This window comes from Leptidea sinapis, chromosome 16, assembly GCF_905404315.1.
Source record: "Leptidea sinapis chromosome 16, ilLepSina1.1, whole genome shotgun sequence".
NCBI lineage: Eukaryota > Metazoa > Arthropoda > Insecta > Lepidoptera > Pieridae > Leptidea > Leptidea sinapis.
Window position 1 is genome coordinate 4,419,899 of NC_066280.1, and position 23,824 is coordinate 4,443,722.

Consider the following 23,824-nt stretch of genomic DNA (forward strand, 5'->3'; position numbering starts at 1 on the left):
GTTTGTTTTACTTATAATAATTGAATCAAGTCGAAATTCCAAATTCTGTCTCGACAATAACCTAGAAAATTTCGAAAGCTTTCTATGAGTTCAAAAATTTATAAAATCGGTCCAGAAATGGCCGAAAAGCAATTTAACAGAGAAATCAATTGGAGTCACCCGGTGGGAGCTCCGCTCAGCTTAGCTTCGCTTCAACAAGCAAAATAGAAATAAACATTAACATTTTTTAATGTCTTCCATGTTATATAATACAAAGCAGGATTTTGTAAATGGACAAAAATGAGCGTACGAGACACTTGATGTTATTGATCAACGCCACCCACATTCTTCTACAATACCAAAGGGATTACAGGAGCGTTGCCGGGCTTTTAGAGACTGAGCGTTTGGCGATAAATAAAACAACTGCTTGACTATGAGGAATATGTGGAAGATATATAAAATAAAATGTTCTTGTCAGAACGAATCTTTCGGCATACGCTTATTACAGTTATTATGCACGATTACTATTTCTACGATCTATAATGCTACGTTACAAGTTAGATATTAGACATTTGTATTAATTGATATTATTGGTTGTAGGTACAGCTACAGGTGTAGTCCCCTTCAAGTGAAACGCACCGGCAACTTGATGAGTCGGAATGTCCTTGACATTTTGATAGGCTGGGACGTCAAGTTGTTCGTAGGGTCTGGTAATGTGGTATTTCGGGTATTGGTCGTATGTTTTTCAGGTATGGTATCGGTAAGGTTTTGGGTAACTTGTACAGGTAAAGGTAATGAATATAATATATTGTTTTCTTCAGTTTCATTTAATAAATATGGAGGTTTTAAACGGTCGATCGATATGTTTGTTTGTCGACCTGGTAACTGAATGGTATAAACTTTACCGCTTCGTTTCATAACGCGGTACGGTCCTTCATATGGTGTTTGTAATGGTGGTTTTACTGAATCTATTCTAATAAACACATGACTGCATGAATGAAAGTCTTGATGAACAAATATGTGTTTGTTATTACGATGTGAAGTAGGTGAGTGTGGTTTATTAGCAGCGATATGGGTACGTAATTTATCAACGTAGGTATGATCCAATGAGGTAGATGATGTTTGTGTGTTTATGTCGAAGAAATCACTTGGTAAACGAAGGTTATAGCCGTATGTTAGTTCGGCGGCGCTAACGCCTGTGTCCGATCGTAGAACTGCGCGCAGGCCTAATAATACGGTTGGTAGTTCATTGACCCATGCACAGGTGTTCGTTAACCTTGAACGAAGGGCTGTCTTCCAGCAACGATGAAAGCGTTCTACCTTTCCGTTACTATTTGGGTTATAGCTAGTACTTCGTATCCGTTTAACTCCCATAGTTTTCATGAGGTTGGTAAACAGAGAGCTTTCGAATTGTCGACCTTGATCGCTTGCTAGTGTCGCTGGGCATCCAAATCTTGAGATCCAGTGATTGTATATGATATCTGCAATTGTCACGGCTGTAATATTGTCGCTAGGGATTGCCTCAGGCCAACCAGTATGTCTGTCGATCATTGTTATCAGATAACGATGTCCTTGAGCAGAGGTAGGTAGAGGTCCAACAATATCTATGTGTATATGCTGAAAACGATCGCTTGCGTCAAAACATTGAATTTTGCTGACTGTGTGGCGTTGTATTTTACTTTTCTAACAATTTATACAAGGTTTACTCCTCCTTCCCGATGTCGATATTCATTGATGGCCAAAAGAATTTTTTACATATTAATTTACGTGATGTTCGTATTCCTGGGTGAGTAATATTATGTACACTATTAAAAATTTGTTTGCGGAATTCTGTAGGTATGTAAGGATTTACGTGGCTTGTTGATGTTTTGCAATATAATTCTAGGTTCGTGTTAGGTACATTTATTTTCTTGAAGGTTAAGTTTGGTTGTTGAATGAGTTGTGTTATGCTGCTGTCTCGCTCTTGTGCGTTTGCAATCTCGCTGTAGTCGATCGTAGGTGACACTGTTATTGTTTCTATTCGACTTAATGCGTCGGCAATAATATTGTTTTTTCCACTGATGTGTCGAATATCGGTTGTGAATTCACTGATGAATAATAATTGGCGCGTTCGGCGTGGCGTTTCGTTTGCAGTATGTGTTTTATTCATAGCGAATGTGAGGGGTTTTTGGTCTGTGAATATAATTAATTCACGTCCTTCAAACATCTTACGGAAATGTTTCACTGACTTATAAACGGCTGAGAGTTCTCTGTCATACGCTGAGTATTTCTTCTCCGCCTCTGAGAATTTCTTTGAGAAGTAACCGAGTGGTTGCCAATTATTTTCGATGTATTGTTGTAGGACTGCACCTACTGCATTGTCAGACGCATCGCAGAATATTGCGATAGGGGCATCATGTGATGGGTGAGCGAGTAAGGTAGCTTTGGATATACTATTCTTGCACTCTTCGAATGATTGTGATGCTTCGTCGGTCCATTCAATTATTGTTTTATCACGTTTCTTGACATGGTGTAGGTAAGCGTTTAGCGGAGCTTGTATTGATGCAGCATTCGGTATGTGGTCACGATAGAAATTTAACATGCCTAAAAATCGTCTTAAACCTTCTATAGTTTTCGGTTTTGAATATTCGGTAATGGCTTTAATCTTCTCTTCTGGTGGCTGTATACCGTTTTTTGATACGATGTATCCAAGAAATTGGACTTTCGTTTGGCCTAAGTTACACTTCGCGGGGTTGATAGTGATACCGTTTTCTTCCAATCTTCTAAGAACTGTTCTTAGGTGATCGCGATGCTCAGTCTCGTTTGCTGAGGCTATGAGCAAATCGTCGATGAATGGGAAAACGTAGTCTAATACACGGAGCACTTCGTGAATAAATCGCTGAAATGTTTGGCCCGCATTCTTTAGACCTGGACACATGCGAGGAAATTCGAATAAACCCATTGGTGTGATGATAGCTGTCTTCTCTATGTCCTGTTCCCTGGTCTTCAATTGTTGGTAAGCGCGGTTGAGGTCGATTGTGGAGAATATTGTTTTACCAGACAGATGATGGGTGAAGTCCTTGACTCTCGGCACTGGATAACGATCGGGTTTGGTTATGCTGTTCAATCGTCTATAATCACCGCATACCCGTATATCGCCATTCTTCTTAGATACTATCCGGAGTGGTGAAGACCATGGACTTTTACTCGGTCTGCAGAGTCCTTGTTGCATCATGTTTTCAAATTCTTTCTTCACTATTTCATAACGATGAGGTGGAATGGGACGAGCACGGCAATGTAATGGAGGTCCTTGTGTTTCAATATAATGTGCCACGTTAATTTTGGCGATAATTGCATCGATGTTAATCTCGTGGTACCGGGGAATTCGGCGAGTATCGCGTGGTACGGGGCCTGTATATCGATACTTCGTATTGTGGGTGAGGTCGTTGACATTATTGTCGCGTTGATTTTTAAATTTGTGACGGCATCAATTAATCTTCGATTTTTTAAGTCTACGATAAGTTGATGGTGATTGAGAAAATCGGCACCTAATATTGGTTTCGTGACGTCAGCTACAATAAACTTCTATTTGTATGGTCGACGGAGGTTGAGATCGAGTTCAAATGTTTTCTCACCATAAGTTGAAATTGTTGTGTTGTTTGCAGCGTACAATTTAAATGGTAGAGGCGTTGCTTTCAGGCCTAGTTTTCTTGGTAGGACGGATATATTAGCACCGGTATCTACTAAGAATGACATCTTTGTTTTCTTGTCTGTGACAAAAAGGTGGTATGAAGTGTGAAGGACGCCGGGTTCCGCCGCAGCTTACGTCCGTTCTAGTTTCCCGATGGCTCTTTCTTGAAGCTGCAGGGCGTAGTACAACGTCGTGCTTCACTACCAAATCGGCGATGGTAATAACAGTAAAGTGTTGGCGAGCTATTGAGTGTGCGGGAACGGTGTTGTGACGAAGTTCTATTTCGAGATGACGAGCGAAATCGGTGGCGATGATAGTGTTGAGATGGCCTTGATTTGAGTTCGGTGACTTCTAGTGATAGTTTTCGTATCTCGTTAAAAAGGAATTGTGTGTGATCTACCTGATTTCACGTCGATGATTCTGGACCTGATGTTGGTGGCTGGCTGGAGACGGCTGGTGGCTGGCTGGAGACGGCTGCTACCTCCTGGATTTGCTCCATCATCGTGTCCAGCGTGTGCTTTGCGCTGAATGACTCGCTGACGGCGAGCACGGAGCGGACGTGGGCTAGCAGCAGCTTACTCCACACCATGCGGAGGGTGGAGTCGGTAACCTTGTCCCTCGCAAGGCTACGCATGCGTCGCAGTAGCTGTGAAGGCTTCTGGTCTCCGAGCTCCATCTCGGCGAGTAGCTTCTGGAACTTGCGGCTGTTGGATTCTTCATACACCGATATGAGACGTTCCTTGATTGCTGAATATTGTTTGTCTCTCGGTATGTTAAATAGGATGTCGGAGATTTGTTCGATGTCAGCCTTTTCTAATTGAACGAGCACCATCTGTGTCAGCTGGGCTTGACTCCTCTTGAGATCATCGGTGGCGGCTTCAAAGCTGTGATACCACTATCGCGGATTTTCCCGCCAAAATGATGGTATGCGCATCGACAGTAAAATGGTGGAGATTTCTGTCGCGGTGGGCGCTGGGAGTGGCTGAGCCTGGTTTGTGTCTTCCATTTCTTCGTCGGGTTGATATTCCTCGAGCAGAGATTTGTCGAACAGGAATTCGTCGTTTCGGCGAGCTGGTGAAGCTGTTCTTCGATGTGTAGCCGGGCAGAGTTTCGGTGTTCTTCTGTTCTGGCTTCCTTCCGTCGGCGTTCTTGTTCGGGCGTACTGGCTTCCTTCCGTCGGTGTTCTTGTTCGGGTTCCTTCCGTCGGTGTTCTTGTTCGGGGTCACCACTTTAGAGACTGAGCGTTTGGCGATAAATAAAACAACTGCTTGACTATGAGGAATATGTGGAAGATATATAAAATTCGTTCTGACAAGAACATTTTGTTCTTGTCAGAACGAATCTTTCGGCATACGCTTATTACAGTTATTATGCACGATTACTATTTCTACGATCTATAATTCTACGTTACAAGTTAGATATTAGACATTTGTATTCATTGATATTATTGGTTGTAGGTACAGCTACAGATAGGTATACGGGCTGATTTGAAACATATCCATGTCAAGGAAGAAAGTTCTTTGAAAACTGGACTGAAAAGGAACGCCAGACATCCTGATGCTGAAGATGATATCTTAATTTGTGGTGAGTCGTGCGGAAGGGGAATTCGGCGGCAGAAATCAGGTCACAGAGCACTGGATTATGCGTTGCATGCGGTCAATAAGTTCGAGTTGATACTGGGTTGCATCGGACCAGAGATAAAAGCAATACACGCAGTATGTGGTGTTCCTGAACTTTTGGTCAGCTTGAAGTAATACCGTGATCTATTAAGCTTAAGGCATACTATCAAAACGCGATACCACTCCACGCCATCCGACGCGTGTCAGTACTAATCAATCCCATATATTTAATACGTTCAGAAACATATATGCAACACGCCATGTGATCACACGCGGTAAAATCCAGTCGAGCTAGATCGGCGTGCTGCCAGGAGTGGTAGAACACAGCTACCCGATTCGTGTTAAGCAGTGTGTTTCTAGTTAACACCCGACGCCACGCGTCAGTTGTACGAGAACTTTCGTAATGTAGGAACGCTATTTATAAAAACTACGGATACTAATAAAATAACAATTAATAGAACTAGTCAGAAGATATACGACATGAATTCAGTGCAATATCGGGATCATAATATTCGAATACGACGGGTTTTTAGAGTTTTGCACGAAAATAGTAAAAATGAATCACTTGGTGCGACATTCTCTATCCGTCTGTCTGTTCCAGTCGATTATTTCAGTAAGCAAAACGACATGAAAGGAATAATAGTATTGTATATAAAAATTACCCAACATCATTGGAATAAAAAAATGAAAATAATATTTTATAGTAATGGGGGAATTTAAAGGGTTTCAAAAGTCAAAGGCAGTTAACGTAGGGACCAATTTATTTTTATGGTTCATAGTTGTTGTTATAATTATGTTCAATAGAAGTTACCTATATTTTAAATTTAAAGGAAAAATAAAATCAACGCTCTAGTTTATTTGATAATAATAAACAGCCCCACATTTGAAAATTTTTTTTATTTTGTATTACTCATTCGGGAATTCGACAAGTTGTCGATCGCTTACGAAAGCGAAGTTGACTCGCTTCGCTCGTGCGGTCATTCGCTGTGAAAATGAAATACATTTATTTCATGAATCCAGTATCTTCTTCGTCTAATACGTTTTTTTATTCAAGTTTTTCTGTATTATATTTAAACCCAAAATCTGCAATAAATCTTCCTCGAAATCGTCATCTAGCTCGTCTTGTAATAGTAAATCCTCGGCTACGACGCTACACTGTCGCCTTTGACATTGTAGCTGTACGTAAAACCAATAACATAAATGTCGAATATCTAACTTGTAACGTAATACCTTCGTAGCATTATAGATCGTAGAAATATAAATCTTGCATATTAACTATAATAAGCGTATGCCGAAATATTCGTTCTTAAAAGAACATATTATTTTATATACCGTAATATTAGCTCTGATAAGAACCATTTCATAATGCTGTACATCAAGTCATAGAATCATACAGATCACCAGTAGTCATCACATCGAAGTACAAGCATCGTCACGTTCTCTCGAATAAGAAGACGCTCGCTGATATAGAACACATTAAAATATTATTCTCAATTCTTAATGAATTAAACGTTTAACTATTGCTCCAAATGTAAGCTTTAGTATTGGCGTGTAATATCTAAGCTTGTAAATATTTTTTAAGTAACAATTGTAATTGGTTAACTAGTTTTAAGGATTTTGTATATATATCGTGTAACCTAAATAAAATATATATTCCACATATTCCTCACATTTTTCATACTACTCAAGCATTTGTTTTATTCAGTCTCTAAAACATGATACTGGCAAAGCTAATGTAGATTGCAGCGTCGGGTGGGGTGTTGTGTACGGCACACGTTATTTGTGGCCACACCGAGTCGGATCGCGTGTTGATACTATGTATTCACCTCTATTATTTCATGCCGGTTTTTTGTGCGAGTGTGGAACTTAATCTGAACGAGTCTGGCCGGATCGTACTGTCGTCATAGAACGACAGCATCTCTCCGACATCAAAAAACCCTTGTAGTCAACTAGTCACTCACAAATTTATAATCCTAGCCTTGGGTAGGTATTTGGTAATGGTTGCTAAATAAAATAAAAAAATTGTGTTATAATATAGGTATCCTTTGATTTGAAGTTTAGAGCTGGTTCCGTCAAAACTCAAAAGTCAATGTCATGAAATTATGATAAAAGTTTTTGTATACATACCTACTACAGTTAATTTTTAACTTTTAGATAACCAATAAAAATACCAAAGTTCAAAGCAATTATCACTGCGTTGCTGTATTTGAATTTTGAATATAAATCATATTGTTATTGGAAAAGACTAGTTGTGAGCCGAAAGAAGCAGTTTAATTAAGTATCTTGACTTCATAGTGTAACAACGGAATGAATCGTAGAAGAGTCCACGACGAAGAAGATGGATACGGTAAATAACTAAATAGATTTTGAATGAAGCTAAATACAAAATGTAGTTCTTAGCTTAGACACTGTTTCCAATTATTTTTATTTTTCAGAGCGTCTGCATCGTAAACGTAGACGAGTGTCTGAAAATCAAGAAATTGAAGATAGACTGGAATCGCTTATTTTACGCGTTGGTGAAAAAAGTAGCTCTAGCTTAGAGAGTAATTTAGAAGGCTTAGCCAGTGTTTTAGAAGCTGATTTGAGCACTTTTAGAGTAAAAATCCTTCGCATACTTACAGATTGCGCAATACGCATGCCAGAGAAATGTACAATTTATGCTACATTAGTAGGTCTATTGAATGCGAAAAACTACAACTTTGGAGGTGAGTTCGTCGATTACATCGTGAAAACTTTCAAAGAAAATCTGAAATCTGGTAAATGGAATGCAGCCAGGTATTGTTTGAGATTTATTGCTGACTTAGTAAACTGTCATGTGTTGGCCGCCTCATCATTGTTAACATTATTAGAAGTATTAGTAGACTGTGCTAATGAAGACACAGTTCCTCAAGTGAGAAGAGATTGGTTTGTGTTTGCTGTTCTTTCAACACTCCCATGGGTGGGGAGGGAGTTGTATGAAAAAAAGGAATCTCAGTTAGACCATTTATTAGTCACAATAGAGGTATTTTTGAACAAGCGCAGCAAGAAACATTGGCCTGCATTAAAGGTGTGGTCAGCAGACACACCCCACCTTCAGGAGGAGTATTTGGACTGCCTATGGGCACAAATAAAGAAGTTAAGGCAAGATAATTGGTCAGAGAAACATATACCCAGGCCATATCTTGCTTTTGACTCAATATTATGTGAAGCTCTACAACATACACTTCCTACTATACAGGTAATTATAAAAATATTATGTATAATCTTATTGATGACACATAAAGCCAATAAAGTGATTGAAGACCCTGCCTGCAGAGGTAGATGTCCCTGTTTCAAATCCCAATAGGTGCAAATATTTATATTATGTTGAATATGGATATTTGTTTCTGAGTCATGCATGTTTATATGTATTTATAAGGTGAAAATAAGCTCAAAGGCAAAATCAGCATTTTTGCTGGATCAATATCCCCTGCCCATTTCTTTCATTAAATTTTTTATGTGAACTGCAACTTCAGAATAAAGTATTGTTTATTATAAACATAGAATATAATACCTACCCTAAAGAAACCCAGTTTTAATGAAAGCAGTACCAAAGCAAACATGAATGGTGATATCAATATTCACAGACTATTCATATTTACTGTACTGTTCATATTTATTTATAGCAAAACAAAAGGGCTCATATCTTAATTTATATGTGTCTTTTAGTGCACAAATGTGTTATTTGTGTCTTTAAATGCACCAATATTTTTAAAGTTAATAACTCTCGTTTGAGCCTTATAATCTATTTTATCTGGGAGGCTAGTGCCTGTGATAGATCAAAGATCTGTGGTACAAGTTACCAGCCCCCTCCTCAATGCCTATATACAAAAACTTGTTAAAAATGATGTTAACTATCTCTTGAATAATCCTGAAAGACTTAGTGGCTAAACACAATGCTGAACAGCCACCAAATCACCATAGATTGACAATAGATATAGTAATAATATAACCACCACCACCCTGGTGTCTACCCAGGTCTGAGACCTGAGTAGAACTATTTGATATGTTATTCCTACTAATTTATATTTTTATTCCACTATAATATTTCCTAAAGATACAAACTTATATTTGTAATATATTTATATAGTATTTTGGCAGATTAATTTATCAATTAGTAATTACTCATTAGGATATCATCCTCACCATCTGGATGTGTGGTGGTCCTCCACAGTGCAGTTTTCAAGGAGCTTTTTTCCACGTACTACGGAATGTGCTGTGGAATGAGCTTCCTTGTGCGGTGTTTCAGGGACGATATGACATGGGTACCTTAAAAAAAAAGGGTGTACATCTTCCTTAAAGGCCGGCAACACTCCTGTGATTCCTCTGGTGTTGCAAGAGATTGTTGGCAGCGGTGATCACTTAACTACAGGTGACATGTACGCTCGTTTGTCCTCCTATTCCATAAAAAAAAATTACAGTTGGCCAGTTTATACTTTCTGTCACATGAGACTTGATTCAGTTATTATATATTTGTTTTATGTGAAGCTGAAGGAATACAACTCTCACAAAAGTGGTCTGTGTAGTATGTCTTGCATATTTTAAGTTTTAACCCATTGACTTAAGATGTGAATCTCCCTCAGGGCTTTCTTTGTAGGTACTTGAAGTAAAATAAAAAAGATAGTAAAATCATAAGTATTTGTGCTGTGTGTCTCAATGTCCAATATTTTCTCAAATAAACAATTTAAACACATTGTTCTTATATAACCAATGTCAAATTAAATTGTAATGTATTTGGGTAAGGTGCCAGGCAACTACTCTTTCTTAATATAATCTGCAGTGGTGATCATTTTCCACCTAGTGTCTCCAAGATTGTCCATTCACGACCTATAAGTATGTAAATAGATCTATAGTAGTGTGTATTTGAAAATCTACTTTAATCTATGTTTTATCATTTCAGCCTCCACCACATAATGATGGGGATTCATACCCAATGCCCAGGGTTATATTCCGCATGTTTGACTACACAGATTGCCCTGATGGTCCAGTACTTCCTGGTGCACATTCCATAGAAAGATTCCTTATTGAAGAACATTTACATAACATTGTTGAGGCCTATCATTTAGAACGAAAAGAATGTGCTGCCCAGCTTCTATGTTTTCCATACAAGGCCAAGATACCATTAGAGTACTGCATTGTGGAAGTGATGTTTGCTGAGCTGTTCAACCTTCCTCGGCCAAGATATCGCGAAGTATGCTATGGTTCAATTTTGATAGAGCTATGTAAGCTCCAACCTGCAACAATGCCACAAGTACTTGCCCAGGCGACTGAGATATTGTTTATGAGAATTGATACAATGAGTGTTGCATGTTTTGATAGGTTTGTATATTATCTTGCAAGTTATATATATATAACTACCAGTTTTTTAAGTATAGTTTAATTATAATTTTCAAGGATAATAGGAATACTTTATAGTCTTATAAATATTTGTTGAAAAAATAAATGATATACTAGATTATAGAATTGTCATGTGTCAATAACACCAAAACTGATCCTGAATTAATTTATCACATGATTTAAACTGAATTATTTTCAAAGGATAAACCTTACAAACCTTTTTCAGATTAGTGAATTGGTTCTCTTACCACTTGAGCAACTTCCAGTATAGATGGTCCTGGGATGATTGGGAATCATGTGCTCAACTTGATGCAGACCATCCGAAACCACGTTTCATTAGAGAAGTACTCAGCAAGTGTCAAAGGTGAGCAAAGAATTGTTACACCTTTGTAGAGAAATGCAGTGCCCATCGCTTTAGAGTTTGGCTGTTATTAATCTCTTCATATAAAAGAAATGCAAAGTACATAATTAATAAATAGTCAAATCATCAATATTAGGAGCAGATGGATATAGTAGGTAGATAATGGAATGATTATAAGTCAGGCGAAGTCCACATACTATTACCAATTATGGAAAAGAAAAATAATAATAAAGAGAAAGGAGGGATATATCGACAACAACTTTGTCAAACTGCAATATACACCACAGCCGCTGTCAGCTAGATCTTAAACAAACACTTATAAATAAATTGTATTTTTTTGCAGGTTGTCATATCATCAAAGAATTAAGGACATGGTTCCTGAATCTTTGCAGTCTCTTGTACCACACAAACCTGAACCTATATACAAGTATTCAATGGAAGGAGCAGGTAAGTGAATTAATACTATGAGTTAACATTTAAATAATTTAATTTATATTAACATACTGTTAAACCTATTTCTATTCTTAAAATATATTTTATTTACAATGACAGTATAAAGACCAGGTGTTGTTTCTAGAAAGTTGTTTCTAAATGCGTCTTGATTCTTTAATGTAAGTTATATTTATGTGTGATATTTGACTTAGATAAGGTTTTTGTTTTGCTTTGTCTCAGTCTATTCCATCGCCATTAGTTCTAAGAAACTGTATGGATGCCTTAAGTTGTAGCTCTCTTGTCGGGAATTTCTGCTTGAATCTTCTTTATCGTCGTTATCATCTGCAGTATTAGTGCCATCATCATCGTTGTTTCTATCGTTGTCGTCATCATTTTCGTCATCATCATCTTCGTCTTCGTACTCCTGTTCTGAAGATTGATCTTCCAATGATGAGTATTTGTTTTTTTCGTTTAATTCGTCCATGAAATCTTTAAGGCCAGCTACTTTCAGAAAACTTTCATGCATTGAACTTGGTTCTGCTTTCAATTCTGGTTCCGCAGTTGTCGAACTAGTTTCACCAAGGTTCAAACCAAAAAGTTCTTGAAATATGTCCATTGATGATGGTTCAGTTGTCGTACTTGTAGTTGTGGAATATTCAACAGATTCCGTACTTGTTGCATTCAATTTCTTTTTGCAAATTTTTGTCTTATTTTTAGTTACATCCTGAATCGGAATAACTTCTGATGTTGCTGTAACATTTTCTGAAGGCGCAACTTCATTACTTTTGTCACTGTCTGTAGTAGATTCATAATTAATAAATTCTGACTGCTCTTTGGATTCTTCTCCGCTTTCATTTTGATCTTCTTCACTATTATTTAGGTTTTGCTCATTGATTGGTTCTAAAGGCATAACACTTATACTGTTACTGCTTTCTGATATAGCATCACTGCTTTTCGGAGTAACAAAACTTTCAGATTTTGTTGTTTTTAATTCAGGGGCTATCTCTTTGTTATTTATTTCTTCTTGTGAAAATGTAGGCTTTGTTGATGAATATCCTTGAAAGTTTGATGCTAGTCTTCGATGCGAAATTGTTGATGGTTGGGGAGAACTAGTTAGATTCCGGAAATGACTCCATTTATCGTGTTTGACTGAAGTTCCCTTATAGAAAAGTGTAGATTGTCGAAAACGATTTCTATTCCGTGGATATTGTAAATAATTCGATCTTGTTGTTGATGGAGTGTTTGTGGTGCCCATTGATACAGGGAGTGTTGTAGTGGTGGAGCTACTCGTAGATGTGTGAGCTGTTGTTGTTCTTGTTGTTATGGTGGTAGATGTTGTCGGTCTTGTTGTCGTAGTTGGATGTGTTGTTGTAGATGTTGTTGCTTGAGTTTTATTTTTGACATCCCCAAAAGATCGTTTCAATTCATTATATGAGCTTTCTGTCGTTAGATCGGCTACTGGTCTTCTGACTATTGGTTTTTCTGGTATATTCGTAGTGCTCTTCGTAGTCGTAGTAGGCCTCTGGGTCGTAGTTATTCTTTTATGCTTTCTTAATTTGTCATGCTTAGTGAATTTTGGTGGGGGACGTGTACGTTTTTTCGGTTTGGGTGTGGTTGATGTTGTTGCTTCAATTAATTCTTCTGTTTCTGTGGTTGTAATTATTTTCCATTCTTCTGTTGTGGGTGTGATCTCTGTTGTTGCGGGAATCGTTGTGAACTCTGGATAGTTTGGCTTCTCCGTTTGAATGACCATTGGAGTTGTTTTTGTGAAGGCGCCTAATACATTTACCCAGTCTATGTTGTCAGTTTCCTCTTCATACGAATTTGGCATGGTTATTATATCCGGCGTTGCAGTAGTGACTCGATAATGTTTTTCAATGTTATTTTTTTTCGCCGGTTTCTTAGCATATGTTTTTCGAATTTTATTTTGAGTCTTTTTCACGATATTGTAAGTATCGTTTTTTTCAATTGTACCACTATCTACGTAACTGATAGTAATCGGTTTGAATGAATTGTCAAATAAAGGATCTGTTATTGTAGATTGGGAATCGTGAACTTGTGGACTTGGTCTAAAATCTGATGGTCTTTGAGGTCTCTGTGGTTTGGTGTTGTAAGGAATTTTTAGAGGTGGCAATGGCTTGAATGGTTTCTTATCCATTGTGGCGAATACACCGGGTGGTGCATTATACACGGGCGGTCTGATGTGTTCCGGAAAGTAATTCACTTTTACAGGAGTAGGTCTGGGTTTATTTATGTTTCTATGAAAATTGTTTGAATCTTGGACTCGTGTGAAATTATCCGATCCCTTTTCAACACTATCAATATTTACAAAGTTTCCTAGACTGAATGTTGACTCTTTCTGAGCTGATGCGGACGGAAGTGGCGTTGGTAATGAAGCTGGCCTTGTTGTCTTTGTAGATTGACTGGATGCAAACCTGTTATCTTGTGTTGAGTGTGGTTGACCATTTATAATAGGACTCGAATCATAGTCCAGAAATTGGTGCTGGAGTGGTCCAGCTGGTGGAATTGGAGGAAGTTGTGGACGGCCGTATTTAACATTTTGAGGTTTATATTGATATGAGCCAGGTTTTGATTGGTAATGGTAGTCTGGCGGACCCCCTGCTGGCCCAGCCTTTAAGAATTGCGTCCCTTGTGTGTGGGGTGGATGATTCCGGTGTCTTGGTTGTTCATCTGAATCATCATCATCGTAATCAGAAAATAACGATGAGAATATCCTCTGTAAACCAGTTCGATGATGTCGTCTCGAGTAATGCTGTGCAGGCGCTATGTTCCTATGTACCCAAATAGCTCTTTGGGGTCTTGCTGTGTAAACGCGACTAGGCTCTCTTCTACGTTCGTGTGGGTAGTCTTCTATTTTGTCTGGAGTAGTCTCCTTTACTGTGAATGTTCTAATCGGGTTCTCGTACGGCTTTTTTTGTTTCTTTGGCCATTGAGATATCACTGAAAAAGTTAATTCATAGTGATACTTTCCTGGGGATATCTCTTGGTCCCTTTGTCTCACTCTCTTAACTGACCAAAATGCCTTTACTCCTGTTGCGCACTTCTCATCCCCACATTTCTCTTTCGTTCTTTCGTCTTGGGTGAAACGAAAACCTTTATCATCTTCTAGCAAACGACCTTTAGCCATTATTGTGACATCTCCACTAGAATTCAACTCTTCGATCTGTAACCTATCGAAAGGTGCTTTTTTAATTTTATCCCAAAGATCATGATCGTCGACGTCCTTTGATACAGATTTATCAGGTTTATCGTTGGGAGATATAACGTCTCCTTTGGCGATCAATTGGTCAATTTTGTCTCTTACCAGTGTAAGGTAGACGCTGTGTCTCAACGCGTCTTCCCAGTAATGAGCTGGTACTGCGGCGACCGAGGGCGGAGATTCTGTTGCAATAGTTTCGTGTAAAGTTCCAACTTCACTGCTCTGTTTGTCACGATTCCATTCATCCACGGGTATTGGCGTCGGCCTGAACTCATCCCCTCGAACTTGCATTTGCTTCTTTACCTGAAATATAAAATATTATAAATTACAAATTAAAATTATAAAATATTTAGTTCTTAAGTTTGTCGTTTAGCTGTAATTAGTACAGTAGAACTGTAGACCGATCCAATACACCTAGAGTTACAAATATTACTTATGTTGCTAGACCCTTAGGTACCATCGTGATGACTTTCGACTTAGATTGTACTGCCACTATAAGAGGTAAATGATAATATGGCAACTCTAATGTGATTGTTGTGTTGCGAGATGATTTAGGCGGCGGTGACTATTTACAATCAGGTTAACTGTACGCTCGTTTGTCCACAATAAACGGTAATGTCAAGTGGGTTATCTGCTTGTTCGGCCACTATTTATCATGTTAAAACATAAATTTCATGTGTATTATAAAACGTTATATAATCTCAAGCTTTCTATAAAAATCGATGTGTGCTTAGGACCACGTGACAGAAATGAAAACTTCATCAAGATGAGGTTAGAACTTAGTCGGGAATGCTTTATGTTAATATCACAACTTTTTACAACACCGATCAACCCAGGAATCGTCTTCCGGACAATTTCCCAAATATACTGTGGGTACCCTATTGAGATTCCACGTTTCTGCAGTCTAAATTGTCCAAAGCTCAACCCAATCGCAAGGCAGTCGCAAAAATACTGCACAACGCTCTACTGAACATTCTCGAGTCTATTTCAAGAATCCTTTAAAATGTAATAATTAACACGAAATGGAATGGAACTTGGACGCATGCGTTTGAAAGTAAAATGCTTGGAAAGTGCGCTGTTTGGCGGATAGCGTGCGCGCAATGTGCCGTGTCGAGCTCAACAGACAACCCTCGGACGGTTTCCAATCTACAACTCGAGCCAATTATCGTGGAAATTGTCACGGCTTCAACCAGTGATGCGCTGCCAGTCGATATTTTGACATAAATCATTAAACTGTTTTCATAAACTCAATTTAGCGTAAGGTATTTCTCTTCCGAATAATTATTAATTACAGTTCCTATTTGATAATATAATAATCAAAATATGTCAGACTTGTTAAGTTTCGAATGATAATATGTGAATTAAAATTTGAGGCGTTTTTTATATGATTCGTTACTCTGTCGGAATTTGTTGGTTCAACATTCCCATCTCCATATTACAAACCCTAACTAAATTATAACTAAGTTAATGTCTTGTGGAACTTCCTCTTTATTACACAATATCTACTTTTATTATATTGTGTGATTATTTAATTATAACAGGTTATGAAATGCGGAAATTTAATTAATGATTTAATCCAATAAATCAACTAGTATGTTGTACACAATTATCGTCTATAATAATTTATCATTAATATTTTTTTTAAACAAAAACTCGATTTTTTTTGTTGGAAATTTTGTTTCCTACTAAAAACTCTGTCCAACTCATTTTAATACTTTTGCTTGTTCTTCCTATTTTTAATTAATGAATTTCGATACGGCAACGAACGTTCACTTCGACCTCTCAAGACATAGACGCCTAATAAAGGGCTGCTTTCAGATACCACGTTAGGATTCAGATAATATATAAAATTCCACTTTAGTCGGTAGCGAATGATTTCGATATTATGTGATCGTTACTCGACCAATGAGCATTCAGTACCCTACACCCGCTTCCCTCAGTTGGTTCACTGAATTGTTTGCATTACGAATATACAGTTGGAAGTGCTGACACAGCAAACGTTGTATAGCCAAATAAATTAAGGACCCCGCGCCCGCTCATTGTATGAACAGTCATATGTTTTGAAATCAATGACGTTATATGTACATATAACGTCGCAGTCTGAAAGGGGAACTGCAAAAGTGTGCTTAATGATAATGTAAGCACGCTTTGCTCTTAGTGTCATTGTCCGAACCAAATCCGATCTGAATAAATAAATGTTTTACATTTCTGCTTATTGACCAAAAGTGTTTTTCACCACTGGAGTAAATGTGGCAATGTAAAGATAAGCAGTCGAAGCTTAATATGATGTCATTTGTGGCGTATTTTTTTGTATGACGTAAATTGTCTATAAGTATGTATAGAATGTCATTGGTGAATATATAGGTTGCTAAGTAAAATAAATATAGGCTCCGTATCAGTAATCACCAAACAAAGGAAGGTATCACCGCAACATTTTAACAAAAGTACAATTCCGATGGGTTCAGTAGGATTTTCAGTATAACCGAAGGAAACAGGCTAACCATTTATTAGTATAGATTAGGAGTCTTTTTTTATGAAGATAAGAGACGAGACGAGCAGGACGTTGATTTGATGGTACTTGATACGCCATGCCTATTACAATGCTGTGCCGCTCAGGATTCTTGAAAAACACAATAAATCTGAGTGGCACTACAATTGCGCTCGTCACCTTAACAGTAATTTCACTAGCTACGGCGCCCTTCAGACCGAAACACAATAATGCTTACACATTACTGCTTCACGGCAGAAATAGGAGCCATTGTGGTACCCACAATCTAGCCGGCATCCTGTGCAAAGGAGCCTCCCACTGGTAGAGTCTAGTGGGTTATAAGGTTATTGACTGTTCATTTCCCTATTATTGCTTATAGAGTATCGTACGCTTGTTTGTTTGACCTAATCCTGTAATAAATTAAACTTACATATAACAAAAACACTTAAATAGCAAGTCAACTTAAAAATTAAAATAAAACGGTGTATGCGTAGATGGGGCTATATTAATTCCCGTACAAAAAGGTGTTGTAAACGGCGGCAAGTAGTGTTCGATTATAGGTTTAAAATATACTAAGTAAAGACGACCTGACAGCGCGATTATGCGTAAACAATTTTGACTGTCAATGTTAGCTATTGGTTTAATATTTGGCATATGTACTGGGCTAATGTCTAGGTCAACTGTTTAAGACGGGTCAATAAAAATCGGTTACAGTAACAATAGATTCTCTTACCTTTTCTATATTACTGTATTTCCGTTAGAGATGTTTTCTCCGCACGCTCTATTTGTCTATACACTAGTATAATGTAAGTCTATGTAGGATAACCTCTATCCTGATAGGATAGGATGTCATCCCCACCATCTGGATGTGTGGCGGTCCTCCACAGTCCGTTTTCAAGGAGCTTTCTTCCACGTACTACAAAGCTGTGGAATGAGCTTCCTTGTGCGGTGTTTCCGGGACGATACGACATGAGTATCTTCAAAAAAAGCGCGTACACCTTCCTTAAAGGACCGCAACGCTCCTGTGATTCCTCTGGCGTTGCAAGAGAATGTGGGCGGCGGTGATCACTTAACACCAGGTGACCCGTATGCTCGTTTGTTCTCCTTTTCCATAAAAAAAAAAGAATGAGTGTCCATTGTATAATGTATTAGATAGTGTTTTATTAAGGACAAATTGAATACAAAATAATTATTGTAAGTTCATTCACAGCAGCTAATTTGAGCGTACTTGTGAACGGCCCGGACTAAAATTCATTTAGACTTTTATCTTTGGTTGTAGACGAGGCCGTTTGCGAAATCCCTTGCGCCTAGTTTGATTTTTATCGTATTACTTCATTTGTTGTTTAACTATCTGTGCCGGGCAGTTTCTATCGCGTATTTTTTTTTCTTTCAATCTTACGATCCGGTTACATCGTCGCTTTGTTACGGTGTGCAAAACAAGCATCACTGGGATATTATTAACACTAGAAATAAGGGATTGCTTGTAACTAATTCTAGTAGGCTTCATAAGATACATAATAGCTTTAAGGGTAAATGTATACACTTCTACAATAAAGTCCCAGCCACTGTTCAGGCATTGTCTATAAATAAATTTAAATGTTTTATAAAAAAATGGCTCTGTCGTAAATCCTATTACTCCACTGCTGAATATCTAAATGATCGGACAGCCTGGGACTAGATTGTGATTATTTTATAGCAACTGTACAATATTGTATATTTTTATTGAAAAGAGCGCAAAAAAAAAAAAGAATGCTGGGAGAGTTTCTTGCGCCGCTTCTTCTCTCTCAGAGCGCTATTTGTTTCCGAAGCGGTAGTAGTATCTAGTAGTATAAGAAATGACATCAAAAAGAATTCTAAAGGAATCAATTTTGAGAAAATAAATGCCTTTATGCCTTTATTATTACGTATAAAAAAATATTTATTTTGTCACTACTATAGATTAACTAGCTGACCCAGCAAACTTTGTTTTGCCATATAAAGTAATAAAAATATTCAATAATTAAAATTTTTAGGGTATAAAAATAAATGACGACCGGTTCTCAGACCTACCAAATATTTCATACATAAAATTTATCTTACTACAATAATCATTATATTCGATTGCCATATTGCAACTCTATTGCGTGTCTATACATGGATTAGAATAATATTAAAATCGCGATGCAAAAGTAAGTGTTGATCGTAGATGGGTGAGAATTTGATGATGTATGTATTTTTTAATGCTGAAGCATAATTAAATAAATTTTAAAAAAATGTCAAAAAAATTAAATATATATTAGATGTAAAGGTGTTGTGTTGTAACGGTGATTATTATTATGAAGAATCAATGGCAGAATCTAGGTTAACTAAATAAAGATTTTATTTTGATTTATCTGGTAGAACTATTATATAGCGACACAAAATAAACTGAAACTCCAGAACTATTAACAACAAAATTCAAAATCAAAACAACGAAAACTTCAAAAACAGAGCAGTGACGCACGAAATTATAACGACATGTACCTAACGGTAATGGAACTGCAAACCGTACTGACGCAACATGACGAGGCGGTGAAAGGGGAACGGGGAGGGGATTCACGTTCCAGCGAGGTCCAGAGATAAAGTGGCCGTGTAGTATTGATTAGCTTTCATATGCCATTCTTGACTTTTATTGAGATGTATTAAAGATCAATATTGTTGTAGCACATTGTAATTATGTATTTACGTATCGCTGACCATTACGCAAGCACCATAATATATGAAGCACTTCGGGAACGCGATTTCTTCACATTTATTTCATATAAACATTGAGCCGTGTAGTCTTCCTCATGTCTAACAAATACAGAAAATATTTATTCAGATTACAACAGGTTCGGTTGAAACAGGTCGTTGACACGAACAAAAATCTCTTCAAATTTAAAAGTTATCCTAGATATATTAAAAAGTAGCACTTTTTTACTACATAAATAGGCAGAATATTTTGAGAGGGTATTATCTATGACAATAAGGGAAGAGACGAGCAGGCCGTTCAGCTGATGGTAATTGATACGGCCTGCCCATTACAATGCAGTGCCGCTCAGGATTCTTGAAAAACCCAAAAATTCTAAGCGGCATTACGATTGCGCTTGTCACCTTGAGACATAAGATATTAAGTCTCATTTGCCCAGTAATTTCACTAGCTACGGCGCCCTTCAACCGACCGAAATACAATAATGTTTACCCATTTTGACACCCATAATCTAGCCGGCATCCTGTGCAAAGGAGCCTCCCATTGCTACTGTTCTTCACAGATATAACAAAAAGCTCAGATGCAGCGGTGATAAGAGTAGCTATTGCTCCACATGGCGTGTGAAATGTGCAATTACGTGTGTGAAGGTATCGGTAGGAGGTCGATGTGTTATCTGTGTGCATTCAGCTCGTGTGATTATCTCACATTGTTATCAATATATATATATATTACTCTGACCTCCAAAGGTAGGGGTCGCGGGTTCGAATTCCGGTAGGGCTTAAAAGTCGTTTAATGACACTGCTCCTAATTTAAACCTTCGTTTTGCTTTGCCGCCTTGTTCTATGGCACAAAAGAAATAAGGAGCTTAATCATTAAAAAATCGCTTATCCTGAAGATCTTGGTAAGAAAAATGGGACAGAATTAATAACTTATTGAATTGTCATCAGTCCTTGGCAAGTGTGCAAAGTTTCAATTTAATGTGACGTTTTGAAGGGGTTGAAAATACATACAAACCGACATGTATGGTTTCTAAAGTGGCTTTGGTACAGTTCAGTGTAGATTTACTTCCAATTTTTTTATGACTCGTGATGAGGGAAGATCTCTGAGAGCTGAGAGAAGGAACAAACTAGTTCTGCCTCTTAAAAGGCTACAGATGTTTGGAAAGAGTACACACTACATGGCAATAACTATGTATAATAAACTTCCTGACGACTATAAAAGCAGTACTTTTAATAAATTTAAAAGGAGAACTCATGAGTTGCTCACTAACAAATGCTATTATAATATTTCAGAGTTCAATAATAATAATGTTATCTTAAATTAAGGACTACCTAACGATTAAGGATATTTTAAAGTTATTGACAATAATTTGATTTGGACTTTTATTATTTTGACATTTTAATCATTACTTTAATTTTATTTTATGTTTTAATCTTGTTTCTGTTTCTTTATTAAATTAAATTTAAAGTAATATTCAAACACCAGTTACACTGGTATAATGTATAAGGCTCATCAGAAATTGTCTTCGATCTATTGTATCGAATTTTATTGAATAAATAAATCATTCATTCATTCATGTGAAATAATGTTTAGCAAACCATGAGAGAGATGATATAGCCGCATCCAACGATTTATATCCAAATTTTGTATTTACTGATACAAAATGCAAGAATATTTAAAACCTTCAGTAAGAGATATCACACTAGTACAGCTATATATATTCCTAGATCTTATCCAGATCTGTTTCCGTGTTGTGTCGTTATTATTGCTAGGTATATCTTGTAATATAGCTTTTGTTATCATAGATGTATCTTGATTTACTACTTAATCTATGTTTATGACCTTTTGATTTTTCCCTTGTTTCGAAAGTTTTTTAAATTTCAGCAAATGTTATATTGCAATATAAAGTTATTAAAAAAAATTGGGGTATAACAAATAGATACAACCGATTCTCAGACCTACCAAATATATCGTACTACAATTATTGTATTCGATTGCCATTTTGAAACTATTTAGCGGATTTGTGCGAATGAAACAGAATAATATAAAAATCGCGATACCAAAATAGTTGTATCTAGATCGTAGAAGGACGAAAATTTGAAGTGAAAATTTACAATGCTGAATCATAATAAAATAAAAAAATTGTCAACAAATATAAAAAATATATTTATAGGGGTGAGTGACCCGTATCATTTAGCGGTATGAAAAATAGATGTGCGATTCTCAGACCTACCCGATATACACACAAACTTTCAAACAAATTGGTTTAGCCGTTTCGGAGGAGTTTGATATCAATCGGACCGGGACACGAGAATTTTATATATAAGATATTGAATGTCTGACAACCACACGTTAGGGACGGGGAGACAGCTATTGAAAGTCTTATTAGTATTTCTATTCTTATAATAAAACCGAAAACTATGTTTGTAAATGAAATATTTAAAACGTAAAATATTCGTCAGATACATTCGAATCGGATCAGCTAATTTTATCGAACAGAAAACTATTTGAAATAATACACTTAAATGAAAACTACACGCGGGCGTAATTAATCGTGACAAATCATTCTCAATAACTCATATCTCAGAAAGCGCCTCGCAGTTGACTCGTTGTGGAGCTTGTAATAAATAACAGAAGCTGTGCTAGTGGACTTACAAGGATGGCGACGAGGAGGCACACCAGGGCTCGCATCTTGGACCACTATCACTGCTCGTGCGCTCGGACGAGTGTCGAGCACGGGTGCGCAGCTGCGGCGAACATCGCGGACTGTGGCGCGCGCAGGTCGCCCTCACATGCGAGGGTGGCCACTTGCTCACAAGTCATTCATTGCTGCCGCTATCCACTTAATTTCATTTCTTTAGGCCTGGCACGCATGTATATTTTACTCGCTTGATTTTTTCCCCAGAATTCTGTTGGAAAACATGATAATCGTATAAAATGCATTGCAATAAAATCTGCTTATTCCACAGTTTATATTTAAGTTCGCGCGATTGTTTATAACCTAGGTAACACTGAAAATGTTTAGAAAATAAAAAACGGCTTAATGTAGAAAGTAGCCAATACTGTTATTGTTTTTCGAAGTAATCTTCGTTCCTCTCTACACATCGTCGCATTCGATGGAACCACTGAGAAAAGCAGTGGGCCCATTCTTCCTTAGGGGTCTCTTCTATGGCATTTTCGTACGCTTTCACCGCATCTTCAGGATTCGTAGAGCGAATACCTCGAATATTATCTTTAGTTCTTGGAAATAAATAAAAGTCGCAGGGCGCCAGGTCAGGACTGTATGGCAGATGACTCATTATCTCGACACCTGCCATAATCAAATATTCAAAAGTCCGTTTTGCGAAAGAGAATCCTGCTTCGAGGACGCTGCTGTCGATTTTTTTCCAAGATAAGGGGCAAACAGAGATTGACATACGAGTCTCCAGTAAATGTCCTTCCATCTTCTAGCACAACTGTCGCGAAATGACCTTTAAGACCAAAAAAAATGGAAATCATCTTTTTTCCTTGACTTCTTCCTTTCTTTAGGCCGATCCTCGAAAGGAAACACCCACTGAGCTGATTGTCTTTTGGTTTCGGGTTCGTAGCAATATATCCACGTTAAACCAATTGTAAATAGTGGCACGAGATGGGGCTTCATTAAGAAATGCTAATCGCAGCCTATCATAATTAGGTTAATTTTCACGTGTAACAAGAGTTTTAGATTTGCCGCCAATTCACAAAAACAAATGACAAATGGATGAAATATACTACATTAGGTTACCAAAGAGTCCTAAAATTGAAATTCAAAAAGTTTTCATTAACAATGTTTCTAACTGGCCAGTTCTAAACATTTTCATTGTTACCCATACATATAGAAGCAAATAATACTGGAATACGGATATTTAGTTTACTTTTGGATAAGCTTTCAGCAAATCTTACAGTTAGAATCCCACTCATACTATATACTATTCTAGCCTTAAATATTTGAACCTTGGACTTACCGGCTTATAA

The 23,824-nt window shown here is 37.3% G+C and overlaps 2 protein-coding genes across 2 annotated transcripts in view; one reads left to right on the plus strand and one right to left on the minus strand.

The window, feature by feature from the left end:
• Window positions 1-7,062: 7,062 nt before the first annotated feature.
• LOC126968795 (nuclear cap-binding protein subunit 1) overlaps window positions 7,063-23,824 on the plus strand; it is a 32,918-nt gene continuing 16,156 nt past the window's right edge. The window contains exons 1-6 of the mRNA XM_050813901.1: window positions 7,063-7,251; window positions 7,423-7,615; window positions 7,704-8,485; window positions 10,187-10,605; window positions 10,850-10,987; window positions 11,328-11,431. Of these exons, the coding sequence (XP_050669858.1) occupies window positions 7,576-7,615; window positions 7,704-8,485; window positions 10,187-10,605; window positions 10,850-10,987; window positions 11,328-11,431 (1,483 nt within the window). The 5' untranslated portion in view covers window positions 7,063-7,251; window positions 7,423-7,575. The remainder of the gene's footprint in view (window positions 7,252-7,422; window positions 7,616-7,703; window positions 8,486-10,186; window positions 10,606-10,849; window positions 10,988-11,327; window positions 11,432-23,824) is intronic.
• LOC126968792 (mucin-5AC-like) lies at window positions 11,502-22,593 on the minus strand. Its single transcript, XM_050813896.1, has 2 exons — window positions 22,487-22,593; window positions 11,502-14,939 (listed from the first exon to the last, which is right to left on the minus strand). The coding sequence occupies exons 1-2, from the start codon at window positions 22,520-22,522 to the stop codon at window positions 11,658-11,660; spliced, it is 3,318 nt and encodes a 1,105-aa protein (XP_050669853.1). The 5' UTR covers window positions 22,523-22,593; the 3' UTR covers window positions 11,502-11,657.

What these genes read in the sequence shown, in the direction of transcription:
- LOC126968792 (XM_050813896.1), bottom strand. Translation starts at nt 22,522, where the DNA reads ATGCGAGCCCTGGTGTGCCTCCTCGTCGCCATCCTT. An exon ending in GCCTCCTCGTCGCCATCCTT is followed by an intron (nt 14,940 to 22,486) that starts GTAAGTCCACTA and finishes TTTATATTTCAG; the next exon opens with GTAAAGAAGCAAATGCAAGT.